We start from the raw sequence: 24854 nt of genomic DNA on the forward strand, positions 1-24854 counted from the left end.
TCAAGTATGACAATTGAGTACTTTTCCACCACTGTTTATTAGTCACACAGTAGCCTAATCCCAATCAAACCGTCTGCCGGGCCTATATTAATTATGTGCTTTGCTTTTTGTAATGTGTTATGTTTTGCTTTTGAAAGCCACAAACGTTTTAAATACTGCGAAACATTATTATTAATTTATTATCAAACAACCTATTTTCTGACCGTTTGATGCATCGGGTTGTCATCGTTACACACCATGGCCCATGACGGGCGCGCACGTGAAACCTGGCAAGTGGCCAAGAGGGCAGGAGAGAGGCAAACAGTTCAGCGCATCCCACCACGACCAAATACTTATTTCAAAATGTTGCTATAGTCCGTCATCAGGGTACCTAGGTAGATCCTCTTTCTCTCTCTTGGAAATGACAGCCCGATTCCGGAGAGTTATGCCCCTGGCGCTGGTGGTCATGTGCGCGCTGATCTATGTGTTTCTGTATGGACATATCTCTGAACACCGCATCGGGTATGTATTCTGCACCAACAAATGGCAACATATTTGACTTGTTGAGTTAGTCAAAGGACGGTATTCAGCCGTTAGTATTTAAAAAAAACTGTGGGGAACGTTCACAACAAGAATAAAAAACTAAAACTCCAAAATATATTTTTTCTTGTTGCAATTGTTGCATTTGACCCAAATACAAGTTAAGAAAACAGTTTACATTACAGTGCACTTATTACCGTGTAATTACATGTAGTTATTCACAGACTATTCAGTCTTACACTGTAATCCCTTACAAAAAAGATTGCAGTTTTGAAACTGCAGTAAAAGTTCAGTAACTGCAGTGGACTGTGGTATTTTGGACACAGTAATTGCAGAATAACTGCAGTGGACTGTGGTATTTTGGACACAGTAATTGCAGAATAACTGCAGTGGACTGTGGTATTTTGGACACAGTAATTGCAGAATAACTGCAGTGGACTGTGGTATTTTGGACACAGTAATTGCAGAATAACTGCCTTGTAGTTATAATTCACTGTAACTACAGTCAAACTGCAAAATGACTGTATAAAAACAGGGTTCTTTTGTATGAGGTATTTTCAGCATTATGCAGTTATATTGCACTCTAACTGCAATTGTTTTTTCTTAAGGGATTGCACTGTAAACTAATTGCAGTAACCCTAACATTACCATGTACTTAGTGTAAAGGATTTGCCCCATAGTCTGTGGCTTGTTGAAATTGGCCAGTTAAAAGGGATACTTCACCACTTTTTGACATCATATTAAAAATCATAGATGACATCATAGGGGGTTTTCTTATCTTTTTTAAATGCAGAACAACTTGTTTTCCCCCCCACGTATACAAACACTGGTATGGTGCTGGATGTATAGGTGTCTGTATAAGTGAGAGAAAAAAGAACAAGATGTTATGTATTAAAAAAGATAAGAAAACCCCCTATGATGTCATCTATGATTTTTTTATTCAGCAATTTTCAAAAACTACAGCTACTTTCTAGGGGACGGCATCTCCTATAGTAAAAATACAACAGCTGTTTTTGGCACATTCATGAAGTATAGGCTTTCTACCACTCTCAAATCAATCATCAAAAGTAATTAAGGACATATTTAAATAATCCATTAACACACATTGTGTATTTCTATCATTCTTGGGTTTCTACGGTGATGGAAACATTGTGGCTGTCTACGACATATCTAAAAGGGGGAGCTTGTCCACATGGTTGAAAAACTTCCACTATGCCTCCAATGTGGACTTAAATATTAATATAACTAAGAAAACTGCAGCTGGTAACTTGGCAGCAATCCCAACCAAAGAAAAAAGTAATTCCGTGACGACTGACCCAACAACTTTAAAACAGACCGTAAAGCAGACAAATGGATTAACAGGTGGACCCAGGTCTGCACACAAGGAGACCCCCATGGTCCCCCTGCAAAAAAAGGACTTCAAGCAATATCCCGACTGGGATTTTGAGGATGTTTACATCCAGGACAAGCAACCAAGACAGACGGTAAGCCTATGTTTTTAGACAGTCACTGGTCAAGGATTTGCAAATATTAACAAACATCCCAAATAAACTGTGTGTGTGTGTGTGTGTGTGTGTGTGTGTGTGTGTGTGTGTGTGTGTGTGTGTGTGTGTGTGTGTGTGTGTGTGTGTGTGTGTGTGTGTGTGCCAGGCCTGTCCCCAGTCTCTGAGGAACTCCAAGGACCCAGGCTTCAAGCAGGCCTTTATACCAGACGTCCAGTTGTACCTCCACGGTGAACTACTCAACGTGCTAGAGTGGAACAGGCTAGCTCACTTCAATAACCCCTTTGGCTTCATGGAATACACAAACTACACAGGTGTGTGAGTGTGAGTGTGAGCGTGCGCACGCACTAGTGTGTGTGTGTGTGTGTGTCCAGGAGTATAGCTATCCAGGCTGTATCACAACCGGCCGTGATTGGGAGTCCCATAGGGCAGTGCTGTAACGGCTGTCTAATGCCTCCTCCTCGGATGAGGAGGAGGAGTAAGGGTCGGACCAAAATGCAGCGTTGAATGTAGACATAATGAATTTATTTGACAAGACGAACACTGACACGAACTACACTTGATAATTAACAAAATAACAAACCAACGACGTAGACTGACCTGAACATAAGAACTTACATATAGACACGAAGAACGCACAAACAGGAAAGACTAGCCAAACGAATGAACAAACGAAACAGTCCCGTGTGGTGCAACGGACACAGACACAGGAACAATCACCCACAAACAAACAGTGAGAACAGCCTACCTTAATATGGTTCTCAATCAGAGGAAACGTCAAACACCTGCCTCTAATTGAGAACCATATCAGGCAACACATTTAACCCCACATAGAAACACATAACATAGACTACCCACCCAGCTCACATCCTGACCAACTAAACAAAGTTAAACAAAGGAAAATAAGGTCAGGAACGTGACAGTACCCCCCCCCCCCCCCAAGATGCGGACTCCGGCCGCATAACTGAACCTCAAGGGGAGGGTCTGGGTGGGCATCTGTCCACGGTGGCGGCTCCGCCTCCGGACGTGGTCCCCACCCCACCATAGTCAATCCCCGCTTCCGTAGCCTCCTCCAAATGGCCACCCTCCAAATTAACCTCACTGGATTAAGGGGCAGCACCGGACTAAGGGGCAACACCGGAATGAGGGGCAACACCGGAATGAGGGGCAGCTCCGGACTGAGGGGCAGCTCCGGACTGAGGGGCAGCACCTGGCTGGCTCTGGCGGATCCTGGCTGCCTGGCTCTGGCGGATCCTGGCTGCCTGGCTCTGGCGGATCCTGGCTGCCTGGCTCTGGCGGATCCTGGCTGCCTGGCGGATCCTGGCTGGCTGGTTCTGGCGGATCCTGGCTGGCTGGCTCTGGCTGCTCCTGGCTGGCTGGCGGCTCTGGCTGCTCATGGCTGGCTGGCGGCTCTGGCTGCTCATGGCTGGCTGGCGGCTCTGGCTGCTCATGGCTGGCTGGCGGCTCTGGCTGCTCATGGCTGGCTGGCGGCTCTGGCTGCTCATGGCTGGCTGGCGGCTCTGGCTGCTCATGGCTGGCTGGCGGCTCTGGCTGCTCATGGCTGGCTGGCGGCTCTGGCGGCTCATGGCTGGCTGGCGGCTCTGGCGGCTCATGGCTGGCGGACGGCTCTGGCGGCTCCTGTCTGGCGGACGGCTCTAGCGGCTCCTGTCTGGCGGACGGCTCTAGCGGCTCCTGTCTGGCGGACGGCTCTAGCGGCTCCTGTCTGGCGGATGGCTCTGAAGGCTCAGTACAGACGGGCGGCTTTGCAGGCTCAGTACAGACGGGCGGCTTTGCAGGCTCAGTACAGACGGGCGGCTTTGAAGGCTCAGTACAGACGGGCAGTTCATGCGGCGCTTGGCAGACGGACAGCTCAGACGGCGTTGGGCAGACGGGCAGTTCAGGCGCCGTTGGGCAGACGGGCAGTTCAGGCGCCGTTGGGCAGACGGGCAGTTCAGGCGCCGCTGGGCAGACGGCAGACTCTGGCCGGCTGAGGCGCACTGTAGGCCTGGTGCGTGGTGCCGGAACTGGAGGTACCGGGCTAAGGACACGCACCTTCAGGCTAGTGCGGGGAGCAGCAACAGGACGCACAGGACTCTGGAGGCGCACAGGAGGCTTAGTGCGTGGTGTAGGCACTGGTGGTAATGGGCAGGAGACACGCACCATAGGGCTAGTGCGTGGAGGAGGAACAGGGCTCTGGAGATGCACAGGAGGCTTGGTGCGTGGTGCCGCCACTGGTGGTACTGGGCTGGGGCGGGGACGTGGCGCCGGATATACCGGACCATGCAGGCGTACTGGCTCCCTTGAGCACTGAGCCTGCCCAACCTTACCTGGTTGTATGCTCCCCGTCGCCCGACCAGTGCGGGGAGGTGGAATAACCCGCACTGGGCTGTGTATGCGAACCGGGGACACCATGCGTAAGGCTGGTGCCATGTATGCCGGCCCGAGGAGACGCACTGGTGGCCAGATGCGTTGGGCCGGCTTCATGACATCCGGCTCAATACTCAATCTAGCCCTGCCAGTGCGGGGAGGTGGAATAACCCGCACCGGGCTATGCACACGTACAGGAGACACCGTGTGCTCTACCGCATAACACGGTGTCTGCCCGTACTCTCGCTCTCCACGGTAAGCTCGGGGAGTTGGCGCAGGTCTCCTACCTGACTTCGCCACACTCCCTTGTAGCCCCCCCCCCCCAAGAACATTTTTGGGCTTGACTCACAGGTTTCCAGCCTCGCTTCCGTGCTGCCTCCTCATACCACCGCCTCTCGGCTTTAGCTGCCTCCAGCTCTTCACGAGGGCGGCGATATTCTCCTGGCTGTGCCCATGTCCATGAATCCTGCGATCGCTGTTGCTTTCTCCCACGCCGCTTGGTCCTTTGTTGGTGGGTGATTCTGTAACGGCTGTCTAATGCCTCCTCCTCGGATGAGGAGGAGGAGTAAGGGTCGGACCAAAATGCAGCGTTGAATGTAGACATAATGAATTTATTTGACCAGACGAACACTGACACGAACTACACTTGATAATTAACAAAATAACAAACCAACGACGTAGACTGACCTGAACATAAGAACTTACATATAGACACGAAGAACGCACGAACAGGAAAGACTAGCCAAACGAATGAACAAACGAAACAGTCCCGTGTGGTGCAACGGACACAGACACAGGAACAATCACCCACAAACAAACAGTGAGAACAGCCTACCTTAATATGGTTCTCAATCAGAGGAAACGTCAAACACCTGCCTCTAATTGAGAACCATATCAGGCAACACATTTAACCCCACATAGAAACACATAACATAGACTACCCACCCAGCTCACGTCCTGACCAACTAAACAAAGTTAAACAAAGGAAAATAAGGTCAGGAACGTGACAAGTGCACAATTGGCCCACGTCGTCCGGGTTTTTAATCCATCCCCGCAGAAGGCATTTAGCCTTTTGGTAGGCCGTCATTGTAAATAAGAATTTGTTTTTAACTGACTTGCCTAGTTAAATAAAGATTAAATTAAAACAATTTTTAAAATCCTTGGCAGGCAGCGCAGCTCGTATGGCCAACTCCCTCTTCAGCCATGTAGACTTTTGACACAATGACAAACTTTCATCCTTTAGTACACAGTAACACACGATTAAAGAGGGCGGGTCTAGATTGGCTAAGGGTGTGCAGTATCAGGAACATGGCATAAATCAAGAAACATCAAGAGAAGTGAGAAAGCAAGTGGAATATGTGTCTAACTGCCATACTCGGCTACCACAGGTTTAAATAAGAGCAAGAGGAACAAACACACATTACAAACAGGTTCTTAGTTTGGGTTTGAGTGGCAGAATAATGAATTCCCAGACATGCGTCAACTTTACACGTTTTATTTCCATCTCCACAATAGTCAATGCAAATTGAATTACTGAGGTTTAATTTTGAGACTGGCCAAAAAGGAGGACAAAGGTAACGCAATGATTTAATCAAGCAAAACAAAACACAGATTCTGGTGCATGGTTGAAGGAAGCACTAACTAAACAGTCATTTTACTTCTCAATATTAGATTTTTTTTTTTAAATGATCTCAAAATTAAGTCAGCAATTTACAACGTTAGACCCCAGCTACATGGCAAACTTCCCTCTTAGCTGCACTTTCAAACTTAGAAAAGACAGGATTTAAAGGAAATGTCAATGAGAACAATGAATCAATCATTCAATTAGCAGTTGTTTTCTCAAACCAAGGCAGCATGCACAAACAAATGGAGGCTTTTTGGGAGATTCTCATTTGGCCAAAAGACTGTCCTCTGCTCAACTCCTCCACCCTCTCTCCTCAGTGATAAGTGATTGAGGAGAGTGTCAATTCGTTGGTTCTATATGGAACCATAATGACTCAAAGAACCCTTCGAGCCCTTCAATGGTTCTTTACAATTCAGAAAAGGGTTATTGAATCTTTTAGTGATAATTAAAATGTAGGGGCGCCCACTCATTAGAATAATTTGGGGCGTGGTTTGCTCTTTTTGTGAAACCGTGACAAGCGAGAGTGTCATTCCAGTTGATCTAATTTGATCTCTTATGTCAATGTATCTTAAATATAATTAGGCCCAATAACAGTATCTGTTGAAAGACTCACGTAAGGCCTTGTGTCAATTGAGAACTGTTTACTCAATCAGTAGCCTCTTCCAAATCCCCAACAACCTGATGTTCCGGTTTTCAGCGGAAATGGAAAGAGAGCCTGTGACCAGACTTCGGCTTTTGGACGTTAACAAGGTGATGCTCCATCTTAACTCCTCCTCCACATTTACTGGATTGGTTGAACAGTGCGGAAGAGAACCTCCCCCGACAGTTGTTTTTCCTCTTATCAAGACTATGAAAGAGATCTAGCTTCAGGCGTTTCTTTAATGGCTGCTACGTTAGGTTACTAAAATCAGTGGTACTCAATTCTCTCCTCAGTGACCCCCAGCTGTTCCAGAGATATACACCGGATTCAAATTGTGAATTAACACAATAGTAACACCTATGGAATTTTTATAATATAATACAGCTAACTACAATCATAAAAAAAAAAAAAGTTATTCAAAAGTTCTATAAAGAACCAAAAAGGGTTGTAACCAGGGGAGAACGACTGCCCCCGCTCATTGAGGATTTCAAGTTCCTGTGTCTAGTGCAGGCATTGTTTTCAGAAAACAGGATCCCCCATTATAGTGAATGATAAAATAGCAAACTTCGTGGTCAATCTTTGTATAAATAAAAGAAGACAATCATGGTACCGATGATTACTTCTATTACACCATGTCCTTGAGATGGTTATTTTCAAATCGCACACAGAAGAAGTTAAAAGGATCATTTCGTTGCTAATGGCAGCCTGCTACTCTCACTTCCTAGAGTAGCTCAAACTGCGCATGCAATGTTTCCAAAAACTCATCCATGAAGCAAGATGGCAACACGCTGAAACGACACTTCACACTTCCTGATCTACAAATGTGCCACAGACTTCACATAGGAAACAATGGGGTGACATCAATGGCTCCGTCCATTTTCTTTTACAGTCAATGGTTGAAACCATAGTGGAACCCTTTTTGGTGCTATATAGATCCTTTTTGTTAATGGTTCTCTATAGCACCATAAAGGTTCCATTTGGAACATTATGATCATGGTTCTTTATAGAACCTTCAAAAAAGGGTTATTTTTAGCACCAAAAAGGCATTTGTTATGGTTACAAGCCAAATAACGCTTATTTGGCACTATGGTATCCTACCTGAGTCCTTGGCAGAAGATTTTTGATATCTGCCACACCCCCTTTGAATCAGCTGTTGTTTTGTCGGAGGACAAAATACACGTTTTTAAAACGATATGCTACTTATTGTTTTATCTATGAAATGTCAAACTAGTGGAATTTATTGTTACCACTTCACACATATATTTTGGTATTCCAACACATGCCCTATGCTACACACAGAGAGAACCATTGTTACTCTCCCGGGACGGATACAAGCCCGCCCCCCCTTCGGCAAATCAGATCACGCCTCCGTCCTACTCCTCCCTGCCTATATGCAGAAACTTAAACACGAAGCCCCCGTGGTGAGGACTGTTTAACGTTGGTCTGACCAATCTGAATCTATGCGTCAGGACTGTTTTGATCACGTGGACTGGGAAATGTTCCGGGTCACCTCTGGGAATAGTATCTACGTATACACTGACTTGGTGACTGGGTTCATCAGGACGTGCATAGAGGATGCTGTTCCTAGCTATGACTGCCATAAGGCAATCAAAGAGGCAAAACGACAGTACAGGGACAAAGTGGAGTCACAATTCAACGGCTCAGACACGAGACCCGTGGCAGGGACTCCAGACAATCACGTATCATAAAGGGAAAGCCAGGCAGGTCGCGGACACCTATGCCTCACTCCCGGACAAGCTAAACACGTTCGATGAAAACAACACTGAGCCACCAACGTGGGCCCCCGCAGCTCATGTGGACTGTGTGCTCCCGATCTCCATGGCCGACGTAAGACATTCAAGCGTGTTAACCCTCGCAAGGCTGGCGGCCTAGACAACATCTCAAGCCTCAGAGCATGTGCAGACCAGCTGGCAGGATTTTTTATGGACATATTAAATCACTCCCTATCCCAGTCTGTTGTCCTCACTTGCTTCAAGATGTCCACCATTGTTGCTGTACCCGAGAAAGCGAAGTTAACTGAAGTAAATTACTATTGCCCCATAGCACTAATTCTGCCATCATGAAGGGCTTTGAGAAGCTAGTTATATCACCATAACCGGCACCATAGATCCACTACAATTTGCATATTGCCACAACAGATCCATGGACTACGCAATTGCCATTGCCCTGTACACTGCCTTATCCCGCATGGACAAGAGGAATGCCCGTGTGAGGATGCTGTTAATCGACTACAGCACAGCCTTCAACACCATGGTGCCCTCCATTTGTTATGGTTACAAGCCAAATAACGCTTATTTGGCACTATGGTATCCTACCTGACTCCTTGGCAGAAGATTTTTGATATCTGCCACACCCCCTTTGAATCAGCTGTTGTTTTGTCGGAGGAGAAAATACACGTTTTTAAAATGATATGCTACTTATTGTTTTATCTATGAAATGTCAAACTAGTGGAATTTACCAACAACAATGAGGCAGCCTACAGGGAGGAGGTGAGAGCCCTGGTGGATTGCCAGAAAAATAACCTCTCCCTCAATGTCAACAAAACAAAAGAGCTGATTGTAGACTACAGACAACAGCAGAGAGAGCTACAGTTCATTGAGGGAACCATGAATGCCAACATGTACTGTGACATACTGAAGCAGAGCATGATCCCCTCCCTTCGGAGACTGGGCCGCAGGGCAGTATTCCAACATGATAACGACCCCAAACACACCTCCAAGACGACCACTGCCTTGCTAAAGAAGCTGAGGTTAAAGGTGATGGACTGGCCAAGCATGTCTCCAGACCTAAACCCTATTGAGCATCTGTGGGGCATCCTCAAACGGAAGGTGGAGGATTGCAAGGTCTCTAACATCCACTAGCTCTGTGATGTCGTCATGGAGGAGTGGAAGAGGACTCCAGTGGCAACCTGTGAAGCTCTGGTGAACTCCATGCCCAAGAGGGTTAAGGCAGTGCTGGGAAATGATGGTGGCCACACAAAATATTGACACTTTGGGCCCAATTTGGACATTTTCACTTAGGGGTGTACTCACTTTTGTTGCCAGCGGTTTAGACATTAATGGCTGTGTGTTGAGTTATTTTGAGGGGACAGCAAATTTACACTGTTATACAAGCTGTACACTCACTACTTTACATTGTAGCAAAGTGTCATTTCTTCAGTGTTGTCACATGAAAAGATATACTCAAATATTTACAAAAATGTGAGGGGTGTACTCACTTTTGTGATATACTGTACATACTGTATTCTGGACATAGCTCATCCTATATAACTACTGCTGTACATACTGTATACTGGACATAGCTCATCCTATATAACTACTGCTGTACATACTGTATTCTCCACATAGCTCATCCTATATAACTACTGCTGTACATACTGTATTCTGGACATAGCTCATCCTATATAACTACTGCTGTACATACTGTATTCTGGACATAGCTCATCCTATATAACTACTGCTGTACATACTGTATTCTGGACATAGCTCATCCTATATATCTACTGCTGTACATACTGTATTCTGGACATAGCTCATCCTATATAACTACTGCTGGACATACTGTATTCTTGGGTTTACTACCATTTTATTTGTTCAGAAATGTGGTGGGTACTCTCTTCGTTCGCAGGACTTTATCCTGTTAACTGCTCCAAATGTCTGAACTGAATTTGGTAAAATGGCTTTTATGTACTGTACTCTGCGCCATCGGCTTGGAACGCCTTACAAAATACTTTTAAACAGGAAGAACTTGTCCCGATTGGCGTTTTTAAATCACTGATGAAGGATTTTGATGCTGATTCCCTGACCTGTCAATGTTTTTAATGTGCTGTTTTATGATTTTGTTATACTCTTGTGAATTCTATGGTTTTTACTAGATTACTTGTAGTTTTTCATGTTGTTTGTCTGTAATTGTGTAATGACTTGGTGCTGCCTATCTTGGCCAGGACGCTCTTGAAAAAGAGATTTCAAATCTCAATGGGCCCTTCCTGGTTAAATAAATAAATACAATTCTGGACATAGCTCATCCTATGTAACTACTGGTGTACATACCTTTTTCCTACTTATATATTGTCCATACTGTCAATACACACCACATATTTATATTCCGAACTCAGACATTGGAATTTATCATTCTGATATTTCTTCATTTATTGATTTCTTCAATTATTTTTCTTGTTTGGGGGGGATTATTTGTGTATTACAGTGGCGGTCGATGCCATTTAAGATGGGGGGGTGATTTATTTTTTTGGAGTATGGTCTTATTTCTATTACAGCATATTGGATGACCGTCGTTACCCTTTTTTAAAAAGTTTGCGAGGAGAGGACCGAGGAATTAGCAAATCCAATTGAGAATCTCCCAAAGGAAGTCCACTGCGAAAATATATTTAAAAAAAGGTCTACTAGGCCTGTTTTTGTGTGGTTACAATGTGTAGTAGTACAGTACTTTCTGATACTGATACCATTGAATGGTGCCAAGTGATGCTTGCTTTATGGAATCCCAAAGACACAGACAAGGAAAGCATACTGTGTGTGTGTGTGGTTACAGAGATAAAGGCAGTGGTGGACCTGATCCCCAAGCCAAGAGAGCCCCTGCTCCTGCCGCGGGGAAACCCCAAGTGTATTCGCTGTGCTGTGGTGGCCAACGGAGGAATACTCAACGGCTCTCGGATGGGGAAGGAGATCGATGCCCATGACTACGTGTTCCGGTCAGTGTGTGTGTGTGTGTGTGTGTGCGTGCGCCTGTGCATATTCCTATGACTGCATGCATCAGTGCATCACAATGATCAGGCGATTTTATTTAACCTTTATTAAGGCAGGGAGTCCCATTGACCAAAGTCGATTTTTCAAGAGAGCCCTGCAATGTACAATAAAATAGCATAAAAAGCAACGCTAATAAAAAAAAAATAAGTGTGAATAATGTTTCAGCTGGAACCTATATTTGGTTCTGGTTCCGGAATGTGTGAGAGATTCCTATGAGTTTAACCTGTGGTCAATTCCATGGTAATGGAATTATGAGTGTCCGATTTTTCACTTTAAAATGTATGCCCAACATAAGCTATTGATTTCAAAGTTTAACAAACCATACAACTCTATGCACAATTACTGCTTTGAACAATTTACACAGTAAATAAATAAAAACTTAACATTTACTGCAAAAACTGTGCAAAATCTCCTTCACTTTTATTTTGTTACCTAACGTATCTGCACAGTTCTTCCTGTAAATGTGTTTTTGTACAAATGTTCAGTTGAAATTGTTAAAAGCATTCCTTGTGCATAGAGTTGTATAGTTTGTTCAACTTTGAAATCAATGGTTTTTGTTTGTGCCTTCAGAAAGTATTCACATTCCTTGACTGTCATGCTGGTATAAAGGATTTGGAGACAGGCGCAGGAATACACAATAGGGGTTTTTAATACACTCACAATAGGGTTTTTTAATACAAACACGTATACAAAAACACTGGGCTGTACCCAAACAAAAGAGCGAGGGTAAACCTCGTTGAACGACTCGGGACGATACCCGTAATAATATATACAGCACACAGCATAACAGCTGCACCATCGCATAGGTACTCACACCACCAACGGACATGGGAACAATAACCAACAAAGACAGCGGTAACAGCGGGCATATATATAACATACTAATCAGGGGAAATGTGAACCAGGTGTGTGTAATCAGACAAGACAGTCCGGGGTTGATGATAATGAATCCCGTTCAGTGAAGCCTAGAAAGCCGATGACGTAGACCTCCGAAACTGGTGAACAGAATGAGCCCGATGCGCTGCATTAGCAGCGGGACGACACCGGCCTCGGGGACGACCACAGGGGCGCGGTGCAGGTCGGTTTGGGCGCTGACGGTGAAAATCCCTGGTCAGCGAAGCATCCAGGATGTCCACTGCAGGAACCCAGCACCGCTCCTCTGGGCCGTAACCCTCCCAGTCGATGAGGTACTGGAGATGCCCCCCCCGACGCCTCGAATCCAGGACCTCTCGGACAGAGTACGCCGGACCTCCCTCGATGTCCAGAGGAGCCTCAGCGAGGGGACCAGGCACCACTGGCCTGAGGAGAGACACATGAAAGGTCAGGTTCATGCGGTAATCAACAGGGAGTTGTAAACGGTACGTTACCTCATTAACCCTCCTCAGGACTTTAAACGGCCCCACAAACCGTAGGCTCAGCTTCTGGCAGGTCAGGCTGAGGGGCAGGTTCCGGGTGGAGAGCCAGACCCGGTCGCCTGGGGAGAAGACAGGCGCCTCACCGGGGTGGTGGTCGGCCTGTTCCTTGTGCCGACGCACGGCGCGCTGGAGACGAGTGTGTGCAGCGTTCCAGAACTCCTCAGCATGCCGAAACCACTCATCCACCGCAGGAGCCTCGGTCTGGCTTGGATGCCAAGGTGCCAGGGCCTGCTGATACCCCAACACGCACGAGAAAGGACTGAGGTTAGTGGAGGAATGGTACAAAATCTGCCCACTCACCCTGCCGATCCTGACATTGACATTTTTCACATTTTGTTGTGTTACGGCCTGAATTTAAAATGGGTTAAAATGAGATTTGTACAGTACATACAATACCCCATAGTGTTTATCCTTATGTTTTATAAATGTTTACAAATTAATAAAAAATGAAAAGCTGAAATATCTTGAGTCAATAAGTATTCAAACCCTTTGTTATGGCAAGCCTAAATAAGTTCAGGATTAAAAATGTGCTTAACAAATCACATAAGTTGCATCGACACACTCTGTGTGCAATACTAGTTTTCAAAATGATTTTTATGACTCATCTCTGTACCCCACACATACAGTATAATATGTAAGGTCCCTCAGTCGAGCAGTGAATTTCAAACACAGATTTATCCACAAAGACAAGGTAGGTTTTCCAATGCCTCGCAAAGAAGGGCACCTATTGGTAGCAGACACTGAATATCCCTTTGAGCATGGTTGTCACGTTCGTCGTAAGGAGGAGACCAAGGCGCAGCATGATATGAGTACATTCTTCTTTAATAAACCAGGAACACATAAACAAACGTGACGCTAATTACAACGAGTGCTGACATGCAACTACACATAGACAATAACCCACAAAACCTAAATGGAAAATGGCAACCTAAATAGGATCCCCAATCAGAGACAACGATAAACAGCTGCTTCTGATTGGGAACCAATTCAGGCCACCATAGACCTACATTACCTAGACATACAAAATCCCCATAGACCCTAGACAAGACAAAAACACACATACCCACCCTCGTCACACCCTGACCTGACCAAAATTATACAGAAAACATAGAAAACTAAGGTCAGGGCGTGACAATGGTGAAGTTATTAATTACACTTTGGATGGTGTATCAGTACACCCAGTCACTACACAGAAACAGGCGTCCTTCCTAACTCAGTTGCCGAGGAGGAATCAAAATCCTCAAGGATTTCACCATGAGATCAATGGTGACTTGACAACAGTTACAGACTTTAATGCTGTGACAGGAGAAAACTGAGTATGGATCAACAACATTGTAGTTACTCCACAAAAATAACAGAATTGACAGAGTAAAAAGAATGAAGCCTGTACAGAATAAACATATGCCAAAACATGCATCCTGTTTGCAACAAGCCACTAAAATAATACTGCAAAATATGTTGCAAAGCAATTCACTTTTTGTCCTAAATACAAAGTGTTATGCTGGGGGCATATCCAATACAACACATTACTGAGTACCACGCTCCATATTTTCAAGCATAGTGGTGGCTGCATCATGTTATTGGTATGCTTGTAATCAATAACGACTTGGGAGTTTTTCAGGATAAAAAAAAGAGACGGAAGGTAAGCACAGGCAAAATCCTAGAGGAAAACCTGATTCAGTCTGCTTTACACCAGATACTGGGATATGAATTCACCTTTCAGCAGGACAAAAAACTAAAACACAAGTCCAAATCTACACTGGAGTTGTTTACCAAGAAGACGGTGATGATCAACAACCAATCTGACAGAGCTTGAAGAATTTAGAAAAGAATAATGGGCAAATGTTGCACAATCCAGGTGTGGAAAGCTCTTAGAGACTTAGCCAGAAAGACTCACAGCTGTAATCGCTGCCAAAGGTGCTTCTACAAAGTATTGACTCAAGGGTGTGAATACTTATGTAAATGAGATATTTCTGCATTTAATTTTCATGTTTTCACATTGTCATTATGGGGTATAGTGTGTAAATGGTTGAGAAGAAAATCAATTGAATCCATTTTGAAATCATGCTGTAACACAACAAAATGTGGAATAAGTCAAGCCGTATGAATATTTTCTGAAGGCATTGTACATTTTAAACTGAAAAATCAGAGTCTCAGCGTAATTCCGTTACCATGGAATTGAACCGTTACCATGGAATTGAACCATTACCTATGGCCTTTCCAGGAAAAACTGCTTTACTCTTGGCCAGCACTGTACTGGAGGTGTTTGTCCCAGTAAGGTTTTAGTCCAAGCAGGGTGAATTATTATAACACCAACAGGATAGTCCATGTACATGCGTGATCTCTGCAGTACTGTTTGTGACAACCTCTTTGGCATCATAATTGGCTCCTCCAGTGTGTTGCAGACTTTTTCAACATCAAATATTTGTCGTACAATATTGTCTTAAGGTGTGGTTATATGGAATGGGATTCATTCAGCAACCCACATAGAGAATGTGAGAGACACACCTAATTTCTGAATGTACTGTACTCTGACACGATGTATTAAGAACAAGTAAACCCCAACCACACAGTACTGTTCCTTTCTGGTTCACCTGGTCTGACTTTGTAGGGGTTATTAAAGGATTTATGCTAAAGTCTGTGGTCCTGTTCAAGTCCTGTTTAAAGGGTTGAATAGACTAATTGACTATGAGCTTATACAGTTGAAGTCGTAAGTTTACATACACCTTAGCCAAATACATTTCAACTCAGTTTTTCACAATTCCTGACATTTAATCCTAGTAAAAATTCCCTGTTTTAAGTCAGTTAGGATCATCAATTTATTTTAAGAATGTGAAATGTCAGAATAATAGTAGAGAATGATTTATTTCAGCTTTTATTTCTTTCATCACATTCCCAGTGGCTCAGAAGTTTACATACACTCAATTGGTATTTGGTAGCATTGCCTTTAAATTGTTTAACTTGGGTCAAATGTTTCGGGTAGCCTTCCACAAGCTTCCCACAATAAGTTGGGTGAATTTGGGCCCATTCCTCCTGACAGAGCTGGTGTAACTGAGTCAGGTTTGTAGGCCTCCTTGCTCGCACACGCTTTTTCAGTTCTGCCTACAGATTTTCTATAGTATTGAGGTCAGGGCTTTGTGATGGCCGCTCCAATACTTTGACTTTGTTGTCCTTAAGCCATTTTGCCACAAATTTGGAAGTATGCTTGGGGTCATTGTTCATTTGGAAGACCCATTTGCGACCAAGCTGACTGATGTCTTGAGATGTTGCTTCAATATATCCACATAATTTTCCTTTCCTCATGATGCCATCTATTTTGTGATGTGCACCAGTCCCTCCTGCAGCAAAGCACCCCCACAACATGATGCTGCCACTCCCATTCTTCAAGGTTGGGATGGTGTTCTTTGGCTTGCAAGCCTCCCCCTTTTTCCTCCAAACATAACGATGGTCATTATGGCCAAACAGTTCTATTTTTGTTTCATCAGACCAGAGGACGTTTCTCCAAAATGTACGATCTTTGTCCCCATGTGCAGTTGCAAACCGTAGTCTGGCTTTTTTATTGCGGTTTTGGAGCAGTGGCTTCTTCCTTGCTGAGCGGCCTTTCAGGTTATGTCGATATAGGACATGTTTTACTGTGGATATAGATACTTTCGTACCTGTTTCCTCCAGAATCTTCACAAGGTCCTTTGCTGTTGTTCTGGGATTGATTTGCACTTTTCGCACCAAAGTACATTCATCTCTAGGAGATAGAACGTGTCTCCTTCCTGAGCGGTATGACGGCTGCGTGGTCCCATGGTGTTTATACTTGCATACTATTGTTTGTACAGATGAACGTGGTACCTTCAGGTGTTTGGAAATTGCTCCCAAGGATGAACCAGACTTGTGGAGGTCTACAATTTTTTTTTTGAGGTCTTGGCTGATTTTTGTTTGATTTTCACACTATGTCAAGCAAAGCGGCACTGAGTTTGAAGGTAGGCCTTGAAAGACATCCACAGGTACACCTCCAATTGACTCAAATGATGTCAATTAGCCTATCAGAAGCTTCTAAAGCCATGACATCATTTTCTGGAATTTTCCAAGCTGTTTAAAGGCACAGTCAACTTAGTGTATGTAAACTTCTGACCCACTGCAATTGTGATACAATGAATTATAAGTGAAATAATCTGTCTGTAAACAATTGTTGGAAAAATGACTTGTGTCATGCACAAAGTAGATGTCCTAACCGACTTGTCCAAAACTATAGTTTGTTAACTAGAAATTTGTGGAATGGTTGAAAATGAGTTTTAATGACTCCAATCTAAGTGTATGTAAACTTCTGACTTCAACTGTAAGTGTGATTGTGTCATTTTTACTCTGTGTAGAGTAAAGCACTCATAACCACACCCATTATTATCATATTTCCCAGCATGCTCTATTTTAGGTTGATTTTCAGAATTATTTGTTTAAAAATCTGTGTTTTTGCATGTACATTGATTCGTTGATTAATCTTTTGTTGCACAAAGATAAATAACATAGATTTTTCTAAACGAATCCAATCTGTTCATAAAGGAACTTATTACACCCATTACTGAGATGGTTGTTCCAGTTTATATAATTTAGGTAGTCTCTATTATCAACATTGAGTAAACCTGGTAGTAATTCAGAAAGCAGGTTGCAGATGATAAAAAAATTCTAATTATTGGAACTCCTCACTGTGTTTCAATAGGAATTATGTATAACTTTGCAAGGCTTTGAAATGTGACTTTCAGTCCTGATGTGGCCTGTAAACCAGGAGTTTCTGACCACTGTGTTAGGATATAACTAGGCCCTGAAAGAAAGCTCTTACTATATATGTAATGTACTGTCATAAAAAATATGCAATGAAGGCTGGTAGAACCATTCATGGAGGGTTCTAGAAAGAACCCTTCATAAAGGGTTATAGGTAGAACCCTCTGCAAAATGTTCTACCTAGAACCAAAAAGGGTTCTCATATGGGGACAAACGGAAGAACCCTAAATGGATCTACTTAGCACCCTATTTTCAACGAGTGTACCTACCAGTGACCATGATAATGTAATGGAGATTGCTCATGAAGAGTGATGAATGACTGTCTCTCTCTTTCCTTGTCTCCGTACCCATCCCTGTCTCTCTTGCTGTATCTGTCCCATTTCCTGTGTCTGTCTCGGTCTCTGTGTCTGTCAGGATGAATGGTGCCGTAACCAAGGGTTACGAGGAGGATGTAGGTAATAGAACGTCGGTGTACATTCACACCGCCCACTCCATCACCGAGTCTCCTTATGTATTCCATGAATATGGCTACAACAATGCACCTCATGACAAGGTAGGTTACCACAGGCCTTCTGTTGTACTAGACCACAGCAACATTTTAAAGGCCCAGAGCAGTAAAAAGCTAGATTGTCCTGGTAGTTTGGTGATATCTATATGATTGATTATATGGATTATATGATTTATATGAGTTTGAAATAACACTCTGAAATTGTGGAAATTATGAAAATTCCCTTTTTGTGTAAGAGCCTTAAATTTCAGCCTCTTCAAGTGGGATGGAAAGGGGATACCTAGTCAGTTGCATAACTGAATGCATACAACCGAAATGAGGGGGGGGGTTGTTGTTGGGGTTTAACTTCCTTGCTCAAGGGTAGAACGGCTTGGGGATTCGAACCAGCGACTTTTCAGTTACTGGCTCAACGCTCTTAACCGCTAGGCTACCTGCCGTACCACGGAGTGTTTGGCCCGCCGCATAAAGTCACAAGGTGATCTGATTATAATAGATCAATGAATGTTCATTTGCATTTATCCTAGTTCTGGTAGTGGTCCCGCCCAAAAGCAAGAGAGATTGTGCAGTATGACTGTCTTCCATCCGAACAATCACTTCGTCTGATTTGGCTTCGATCAGCAGCAACCATTCATGAAGTAAATGTCGAGCTATTTTTCTATTATAAAAGTCAAGGACATGCTGTTCATGGTTTGCATGCTTCTTCACATTTTTTTCTAACGTTCTCTTGAGGATTGACGCCCGAATAAACTTTCTGATGAAGATTTAGTCTAAAGTGCATTATAGTGACATGGAAAAATAATGATATTTCAATTTGACAATTAAACGGGAGCTAGTAAAAATATTTCTGGAAAATAAATTTTAAATAAATTATTGAATTGACGCGTCATTCAGGGCAGGTGGGGCAGATCCTGTTTGTTGCCTGATTTGCATGTTATTTTGGAATTAATACATATCAGTGTCACATATCAGTTTGCTAACAATGTAAAAACATATTACCATTGAGTTAATAAAGCTGCATACAAACATGGTCTGTTTTTTGCTTTCTTGAGTAAGGCAGCTCCAAAATGCATGCATTTCAGCCTAGCTCAGTGCTTTCTGTGGTGGGGCAGCCATTGGATAATACAGAGTGTAGGGGTTGGTAATGTTCTCTAGTTGTGCCGTGATTGGCTCAGTGTTCTCTCACTCATGGGGACACTATGTCACCGCAAAATCTACAGGTAGAGCTTGAAAATTCAAGCCCCTTGGATGCTGCCTTAGACTTACATTAGGAGTGCCCATCCAAGAAGGCTCAAGGTCATTGGCCACAGATAAAATGACATCAAATCACGTTTTATCTACAGTAGCTTTGATTGGACTAATACTTTCAAAATCTTAGCTAGCAAGCTAGACATCATGCATCAAGTCGGCAATCTGCTGGCAAATCCTTTTAATCCTTGTCATATGAAGAGAAATTATAGATTAAATGCATCTGTGCTCATCGGCCACTGTACATGAACATTACACAACAAGTTGGAAATCGCAAATTCAACAATGAGTGCTAAGGCGCCACTGCAGCCTGGGTTCGATCCCAGGCTGTGTCATAGCCGGCCGTGACCGGGAGACCCATGAGGCGGCGTACAATTGGCTCAGCTTCATCCGGATTAGGTTTGGCCGGCTGGGATGTCCTTGTCTCATTGTGCTCTAACGACTCCTTGTGGCGGGCCGGGCACCTGCAAGCTGACAATGGTCGTCATTTCGACAGTGTTTCCTCTGACACATTGATGCGTCTGGCTTCCGGGTTAGACCTTGTTATTATACTGAAGAATATACCATGGGCCTCTGCCCTGTAGATAATCATGCCATTCTGCCCTGAATAGACAGCAGGCAGGGGGTGGGCAGCAATCAGGGATGTATGTAAATATATAAACATTTGTATCCCTACGCCCACACAGCCGGACTGAGCAATTCAGTGGCCCAAGGAGGCACAGGGAATTAAATTATATATATGTTTTTTTTTGTTATATAAAAATAAACATTGATTTATTAGACAAAGTGATGATTTAAAAATATAATAAAAGACTGCATGTGAGCTGTAAAAGTCATGACAGATGGTATTGTGTTCACACACACACACACACAGTGTCTCTGTTCTGTGCAGGGTATAAAGTATGTGCTGATTCCAGAGGGGCTGAGGGATTTCCAGTGGCTACAGGGTCTATTGGGGAAGACACCAGTCTCTAAAGGACCCTACAAGGACAGAGAGTAAGCCTGTGATGTGGATAGTCTCACACACACACACACACACACACAGACTATTTGCCCTCCCCACACACACTCACTCACTCTACACTGCTCAGTGTTGTCTCTGCTGTCTTATCTGCAGGCCGTGGAAGGACTACTCAGGACAGTTTGATGAGACCCGTTTCTATGTTCTTCACCCTGACTTTCTCAGATACATCCGCAAAAGGTATAACAAGGTGTCCAATAATTATAATAATTTGGTGGTTGCTTATATTTGTCCCAACGTGTTGTCCAATAGGAGTTGTATGACAGGAGAGAAGGTTAGTACTCCCCTTGACAAGGATGGAAAAGGCCCTAGTCTACTGGCCTTCAACACACATATGGTTAAGGCACTTTGTGGCATTTTGAACGTGGTCCATTCTGGCTTAGTTGGAAGAGCACAGTACTTGCAATGCGAGAATTGTGGGTTCGATTCCAGCCGGAACCACCCATACGAAAGTATATGCACACATGACTGTAAATCACTTTGGATAAAGTTGTCTGCTAAATGGCATATTTTATATTTAAGAAGACACACAACATGGGGCAGTTCCAATAGAAATTACTAGTCAAGTTAGCTTAGCAAGGTTAGCTTAGCAAGGTCATAGCGCCAAGCTAGCTACGTAGAACCCTGTGAACCCTGTGATCACATTCACTTCTAAGTGACTTCTGAAATGAAACTGTGCGCGTGTGCTCCTCATCTGTAGGTTCATGTGGTCCGAGGAGATGAAGAGTTCATTGTGGTCTATATTCAGACCTACTAACGGAGCATTCACACTCTTCCTGGCCCTGCACACCTGTGACATGGTGAGTCTGTACGCCACGAACACGCAAACACAAACAATGGAGGAGACACTAATATGATCACCATTGAATTATTTGATTGCCTTATGTGGGTTCGATTCCAATTGGAACCACCCATACGAAAGTGTATGCACACATGACTGCAAATCGCTTTGGATAAAGTTGTCTGCTAAATGGCATATTTTATATTTAAGAACACACACAACATGGGGTAGTGTATCATAGAAATGACTAGGTACTTTAGCTCTTTATTGAACTTGGGGGCTGCAGTCTACATATAGGTCACATGGTGTCATCGGAGATCCTCTTCTCTCTCCCCCTCTTTCCCCTCTCAGGTGGATGCGTATGGATTTATCACAGAGGACCACGATAAATATCCCAACTACTATGTTGAGAGGAACTCTAAAACCAAAGTAATCTTCTACTCTAATCACGACTACAACCTAGAGATTAAGACCTGGAAGAAACTACATGACACCAAGATCATCTGGCTTTATCAGAGACAGGAGGACCCAGAGGGAAAGACAGGCAAAACAAAACAACCATAAAACCCTGTCTGTCTGCAGAGGTGGACAAAGATACATCAAAATGTGTCTGTTACACAATAACCTAAAGAACAATTGTAATGGGGAAATTTAAGATCAATAACGTTCATATTTAGTTGTGTGGTTAACACAATGTTTAGCAAATTGATATATTGTTCCTTTCTGTAATACACATGATTTCCAGTGTTCTGTTTGTGAATCTCGGGTTGTTGGTGGTCACTAGACTCGATATTGTATGTTATGGATTAAACTCATAATTTTCAACCCAGGGACTGTGGTTGAACATTAGCCGGCTGGCTAAACCGGCACTTTCACTGAAACGTTGATTAATGTGCACTGCCCCTGTAAAAAAAAAAATACAAATAAAACTCAAATAATTGTTGATAGTGACTGACGCCAGACTGGAGGTACAAGGACTCAAGACACACTGATTATTATTGTATTGTGTGAAACACTGTGATTATGAAGCAGCTGGCAAAGCCACTACGTCTTGTTCCGACTTCCTATTTCTATAGTCCTACAAGTCTTGTCTTTCTAAAATGGTGGCCGTGAGGCTTGCCACGGTACAAGCGCTGATTCTATGTCTCTCACTTTTGTCAGTGTTATTTGTACGGAGGACTAAATATTTACACAAATACAGTCGTTTGGAACTACTAAGCATCAGGGAGAAATCGTATGGTGTCTCTGATCCACAACATCGTTCTTTACCTGTGGAATTGACTAACAACGTACCTGGGCAGTCACTGCCTACAGGTGGGAATACACCCGGACATGGAAGGAGAGCTGGCCCCCTCTGCCTGCCTTGCTACTATCGAACGTCCGATCACAAAATGGATGAACTCCTGCTTTTGATCCGAACTAAGAGATTATGGGGAATGCTTTGCCATCTGCCTGACTGAGACATGGCTGGACCAATAATTTTTTTACCCCAATTGGTAGTTACAGTCTTGTACCTTCGTTGCCACTTCCCTATGGACTTGGAATAGGCGAAGGTCGAGAGCCATGCGTCCTCCGAAACACAACCCCACCAAGCCACACTGCTTCTTGACACACTGCTGGCTTAACCCGGAAGCCAGCCGCACCAATGTGTCGGAGGAAACACCGTCCAGCTGGTGACCAAAGTCAGCTTGCAGGCGCCCGGCCCGCCACAAGGAGTCGCAAGAGCGCGATGGGACAATAAACAAAGTTCAAATGCCAAGACTCAGAGATCATTGAGTGCTTTTGAAATCTGTAGCCTATCTCTGCTGCGCTGTATCAGCACAATATACACAGCCCTACAGCAAGGCCATTTTGGTAATGAATATAGGCTACAAGATAGATAGGCTGTTTGTAATAGGTGAATTGCCCTATGTGAATGCAGTCGCACACACAACCGTCTTACCAAAATAATGCAAATAAAACGCTGAAAGTAGTAGCCTAGTTATTTTTGTAAACAAAAATACCGAATTGCAGTTTGGCTTAGAATACCGACACAACCGCGAATTGGAACGAATGAATGCAAACAGAACAAAACCGGGGATCCAAATAACCTAAACATAGCCTATTAAATGTATGTTTTTGGACAAAAAACCTGTGGGCGGCTAGGGTAGGATTCTAGGCTAACCTGGGCTGGCTCCTTTGTTCCAAGATCATCAGAAAAAGTTGGAGGAGGAGCGATTATCCTAGCGGCGCTTTTGGAAGGGTGGGTAGGTTCTGCATACGGAGCTAGCTGGAGCTTGACGGAGGCCTCGTGGTGTGATGCTGCTGCTGCTGCTGCTGCTCATCGCTCTCCTCTGTTTGGGTACTTTGGCGAAGCCAATTTCTGATATCCATCATGGTAGATTAGCTGGTTCGAGCTAGCTAAATAGGCTAAGGCTAATAACAATAATGCTTTTTTACAGCTAGCTAAGAAGCTAACTAAACTTGGTAGTGGTGGAGCGTGAGGCAGAGTTGAGTGAAGCAGCTTCAACCGTAAACTTGACCCCGCCCTTATAAATCAAAATCAAATATTACAGTGGAGGAGTATCACGTTATTCACTTAGCCTACCACAGAGATGAGAACCGCTTTTCCCCACTTTTTATGGAAACCCAAAAGGAACAGGGCATACCTAACCTCCCCGTGGCTTTCCATAGCCCCCCTACAAACACCGCAGCGCGCACTGTCCATTGTGCTGAAACAGCGCAGCGGAGATACAGAATTTTTTGTGCCAGCCTGTCACTCAATCATTTTAACTTTTCATTGTAAACTTTCAGCTATTTTTATATAGGGACATAAAACAAAAACTGAGGGGGCTCAAGTTTGAACTGAGGGGGCTAAGCCCCCTCGTGGAGCCGGGTCTGGGTATACTTGTTATCGGCAGGGGAGTTTGTCAGGATCAAAATACATATGAAAGGAGCAAAGCCCAGTTAAAAAGTTTGAGGAAAACCCACCATAGGATAGTTTAATTTTTCAGCAGGACAATTACACAAATTGTAATGCCAAAGACACACCAGAATTGCTTTCCAGGAGGTGTTGAGTGTGAATATTGCTGTCCATCAATGATTCCTAACCAAATTTACTGAGCTTGAGAAATGTTTACAAAAACAATGACTACAGTATACTGTATGTTTTCTTAATTAAGAGTTGTGAAAAATTGGTAGAATGTTATTCAAAATGATTCACAGCTGAAACGGCTGCCAAGGTGTTCCCAGCAAGTATTAACTCTGGGGTGTGAAGACATATTCAATCAGTACATTTTTATTTAATTCATTTATTTAACCTTTATTTAACTAGGCAAGTCAGTTAAGAACAAATTCTTATTTACAATGACGGCCTATCAAAAGGCTAAATGCCTTCTGCGGGGATGGATTAAAAATGGATTGGATTAAAAATAAAAATATAGGACAAAACACACATCACGACAAGAGAGACACCACAACACTACATAGGGGGTCCAGAGTGGCGCAGCGGTCTAAGGCACTGCATCTCAGTGCTAGAGGCGTCACTACAGATCCTGGTTTGATTCCAGGCTGTATCACAACCGGCCATGATCGGGAGTACCATAGGGCAGTGCAAAATTGGCCCAGCGCTGTCCGGTTTAGGGCCGTCATTGTAAATAATATTATGACTTGCCTAGTTAAATAAAGGTTAAATTAAAAAAAACT

The 24854-nt window shown here is 43.7% G+C and overlaps 1 protein-coding gene and 1 non-coding gene across 2 annotated transcripts; both read left to right on the forward strand.

Annotated features, from left to right (window-relative positions):
• The first annotated feature begins 400 nt into the window (after window positions 1–400).
• LOC120029378 (alpha-N-acetylgalactosaminide alpha-2,6-sialyltransferase 1-like) lies at window positions 401–21734 on the forward strand. The gene is made up of 9 exons (XM_038974604.1): window positions 401–501; window positions 1892–2003; window positions 2170–2335; window positions 11219–11378; window positions 18030–18168; window positions 20261–20364; window positions 20486–20569; window positions 21090–21189; window positions 21522–21734. The coding sequence occupies exons 1-9, from the start codon at window positions 401–403 to the stop codon at window positions 21732–21734; spliced, it is 1179 nt and encodes a 392-aa protein (XP_038830532.1).
• LOC120030113 lies at window positions 20642–20770 on the forward strand. Its single transcript, XR_005473622.1, has one exon. It is a non-coding gene; the product is annotated as a U6atac minor spliceosomal RNA (small nuclear RNA).
• Window positions 21735–24854: the final 3120 nt, after the last annotated feature.

Source organism: Salvelinus namaycush, chromosome 35 (genome assembly GCF_016432855.1).
Source record: "Salvelinus namaycush isolate Seneca chromosome 35, SaNama_1.0, whole genome shotgun sequence".
Classification (NCBI taxonomy): Eukaryota; Metazoa; Chordata; class Actinopteri; order Salmoniformes; family Salmonidae; genus Salvelinus; species Salvelinus namaycush.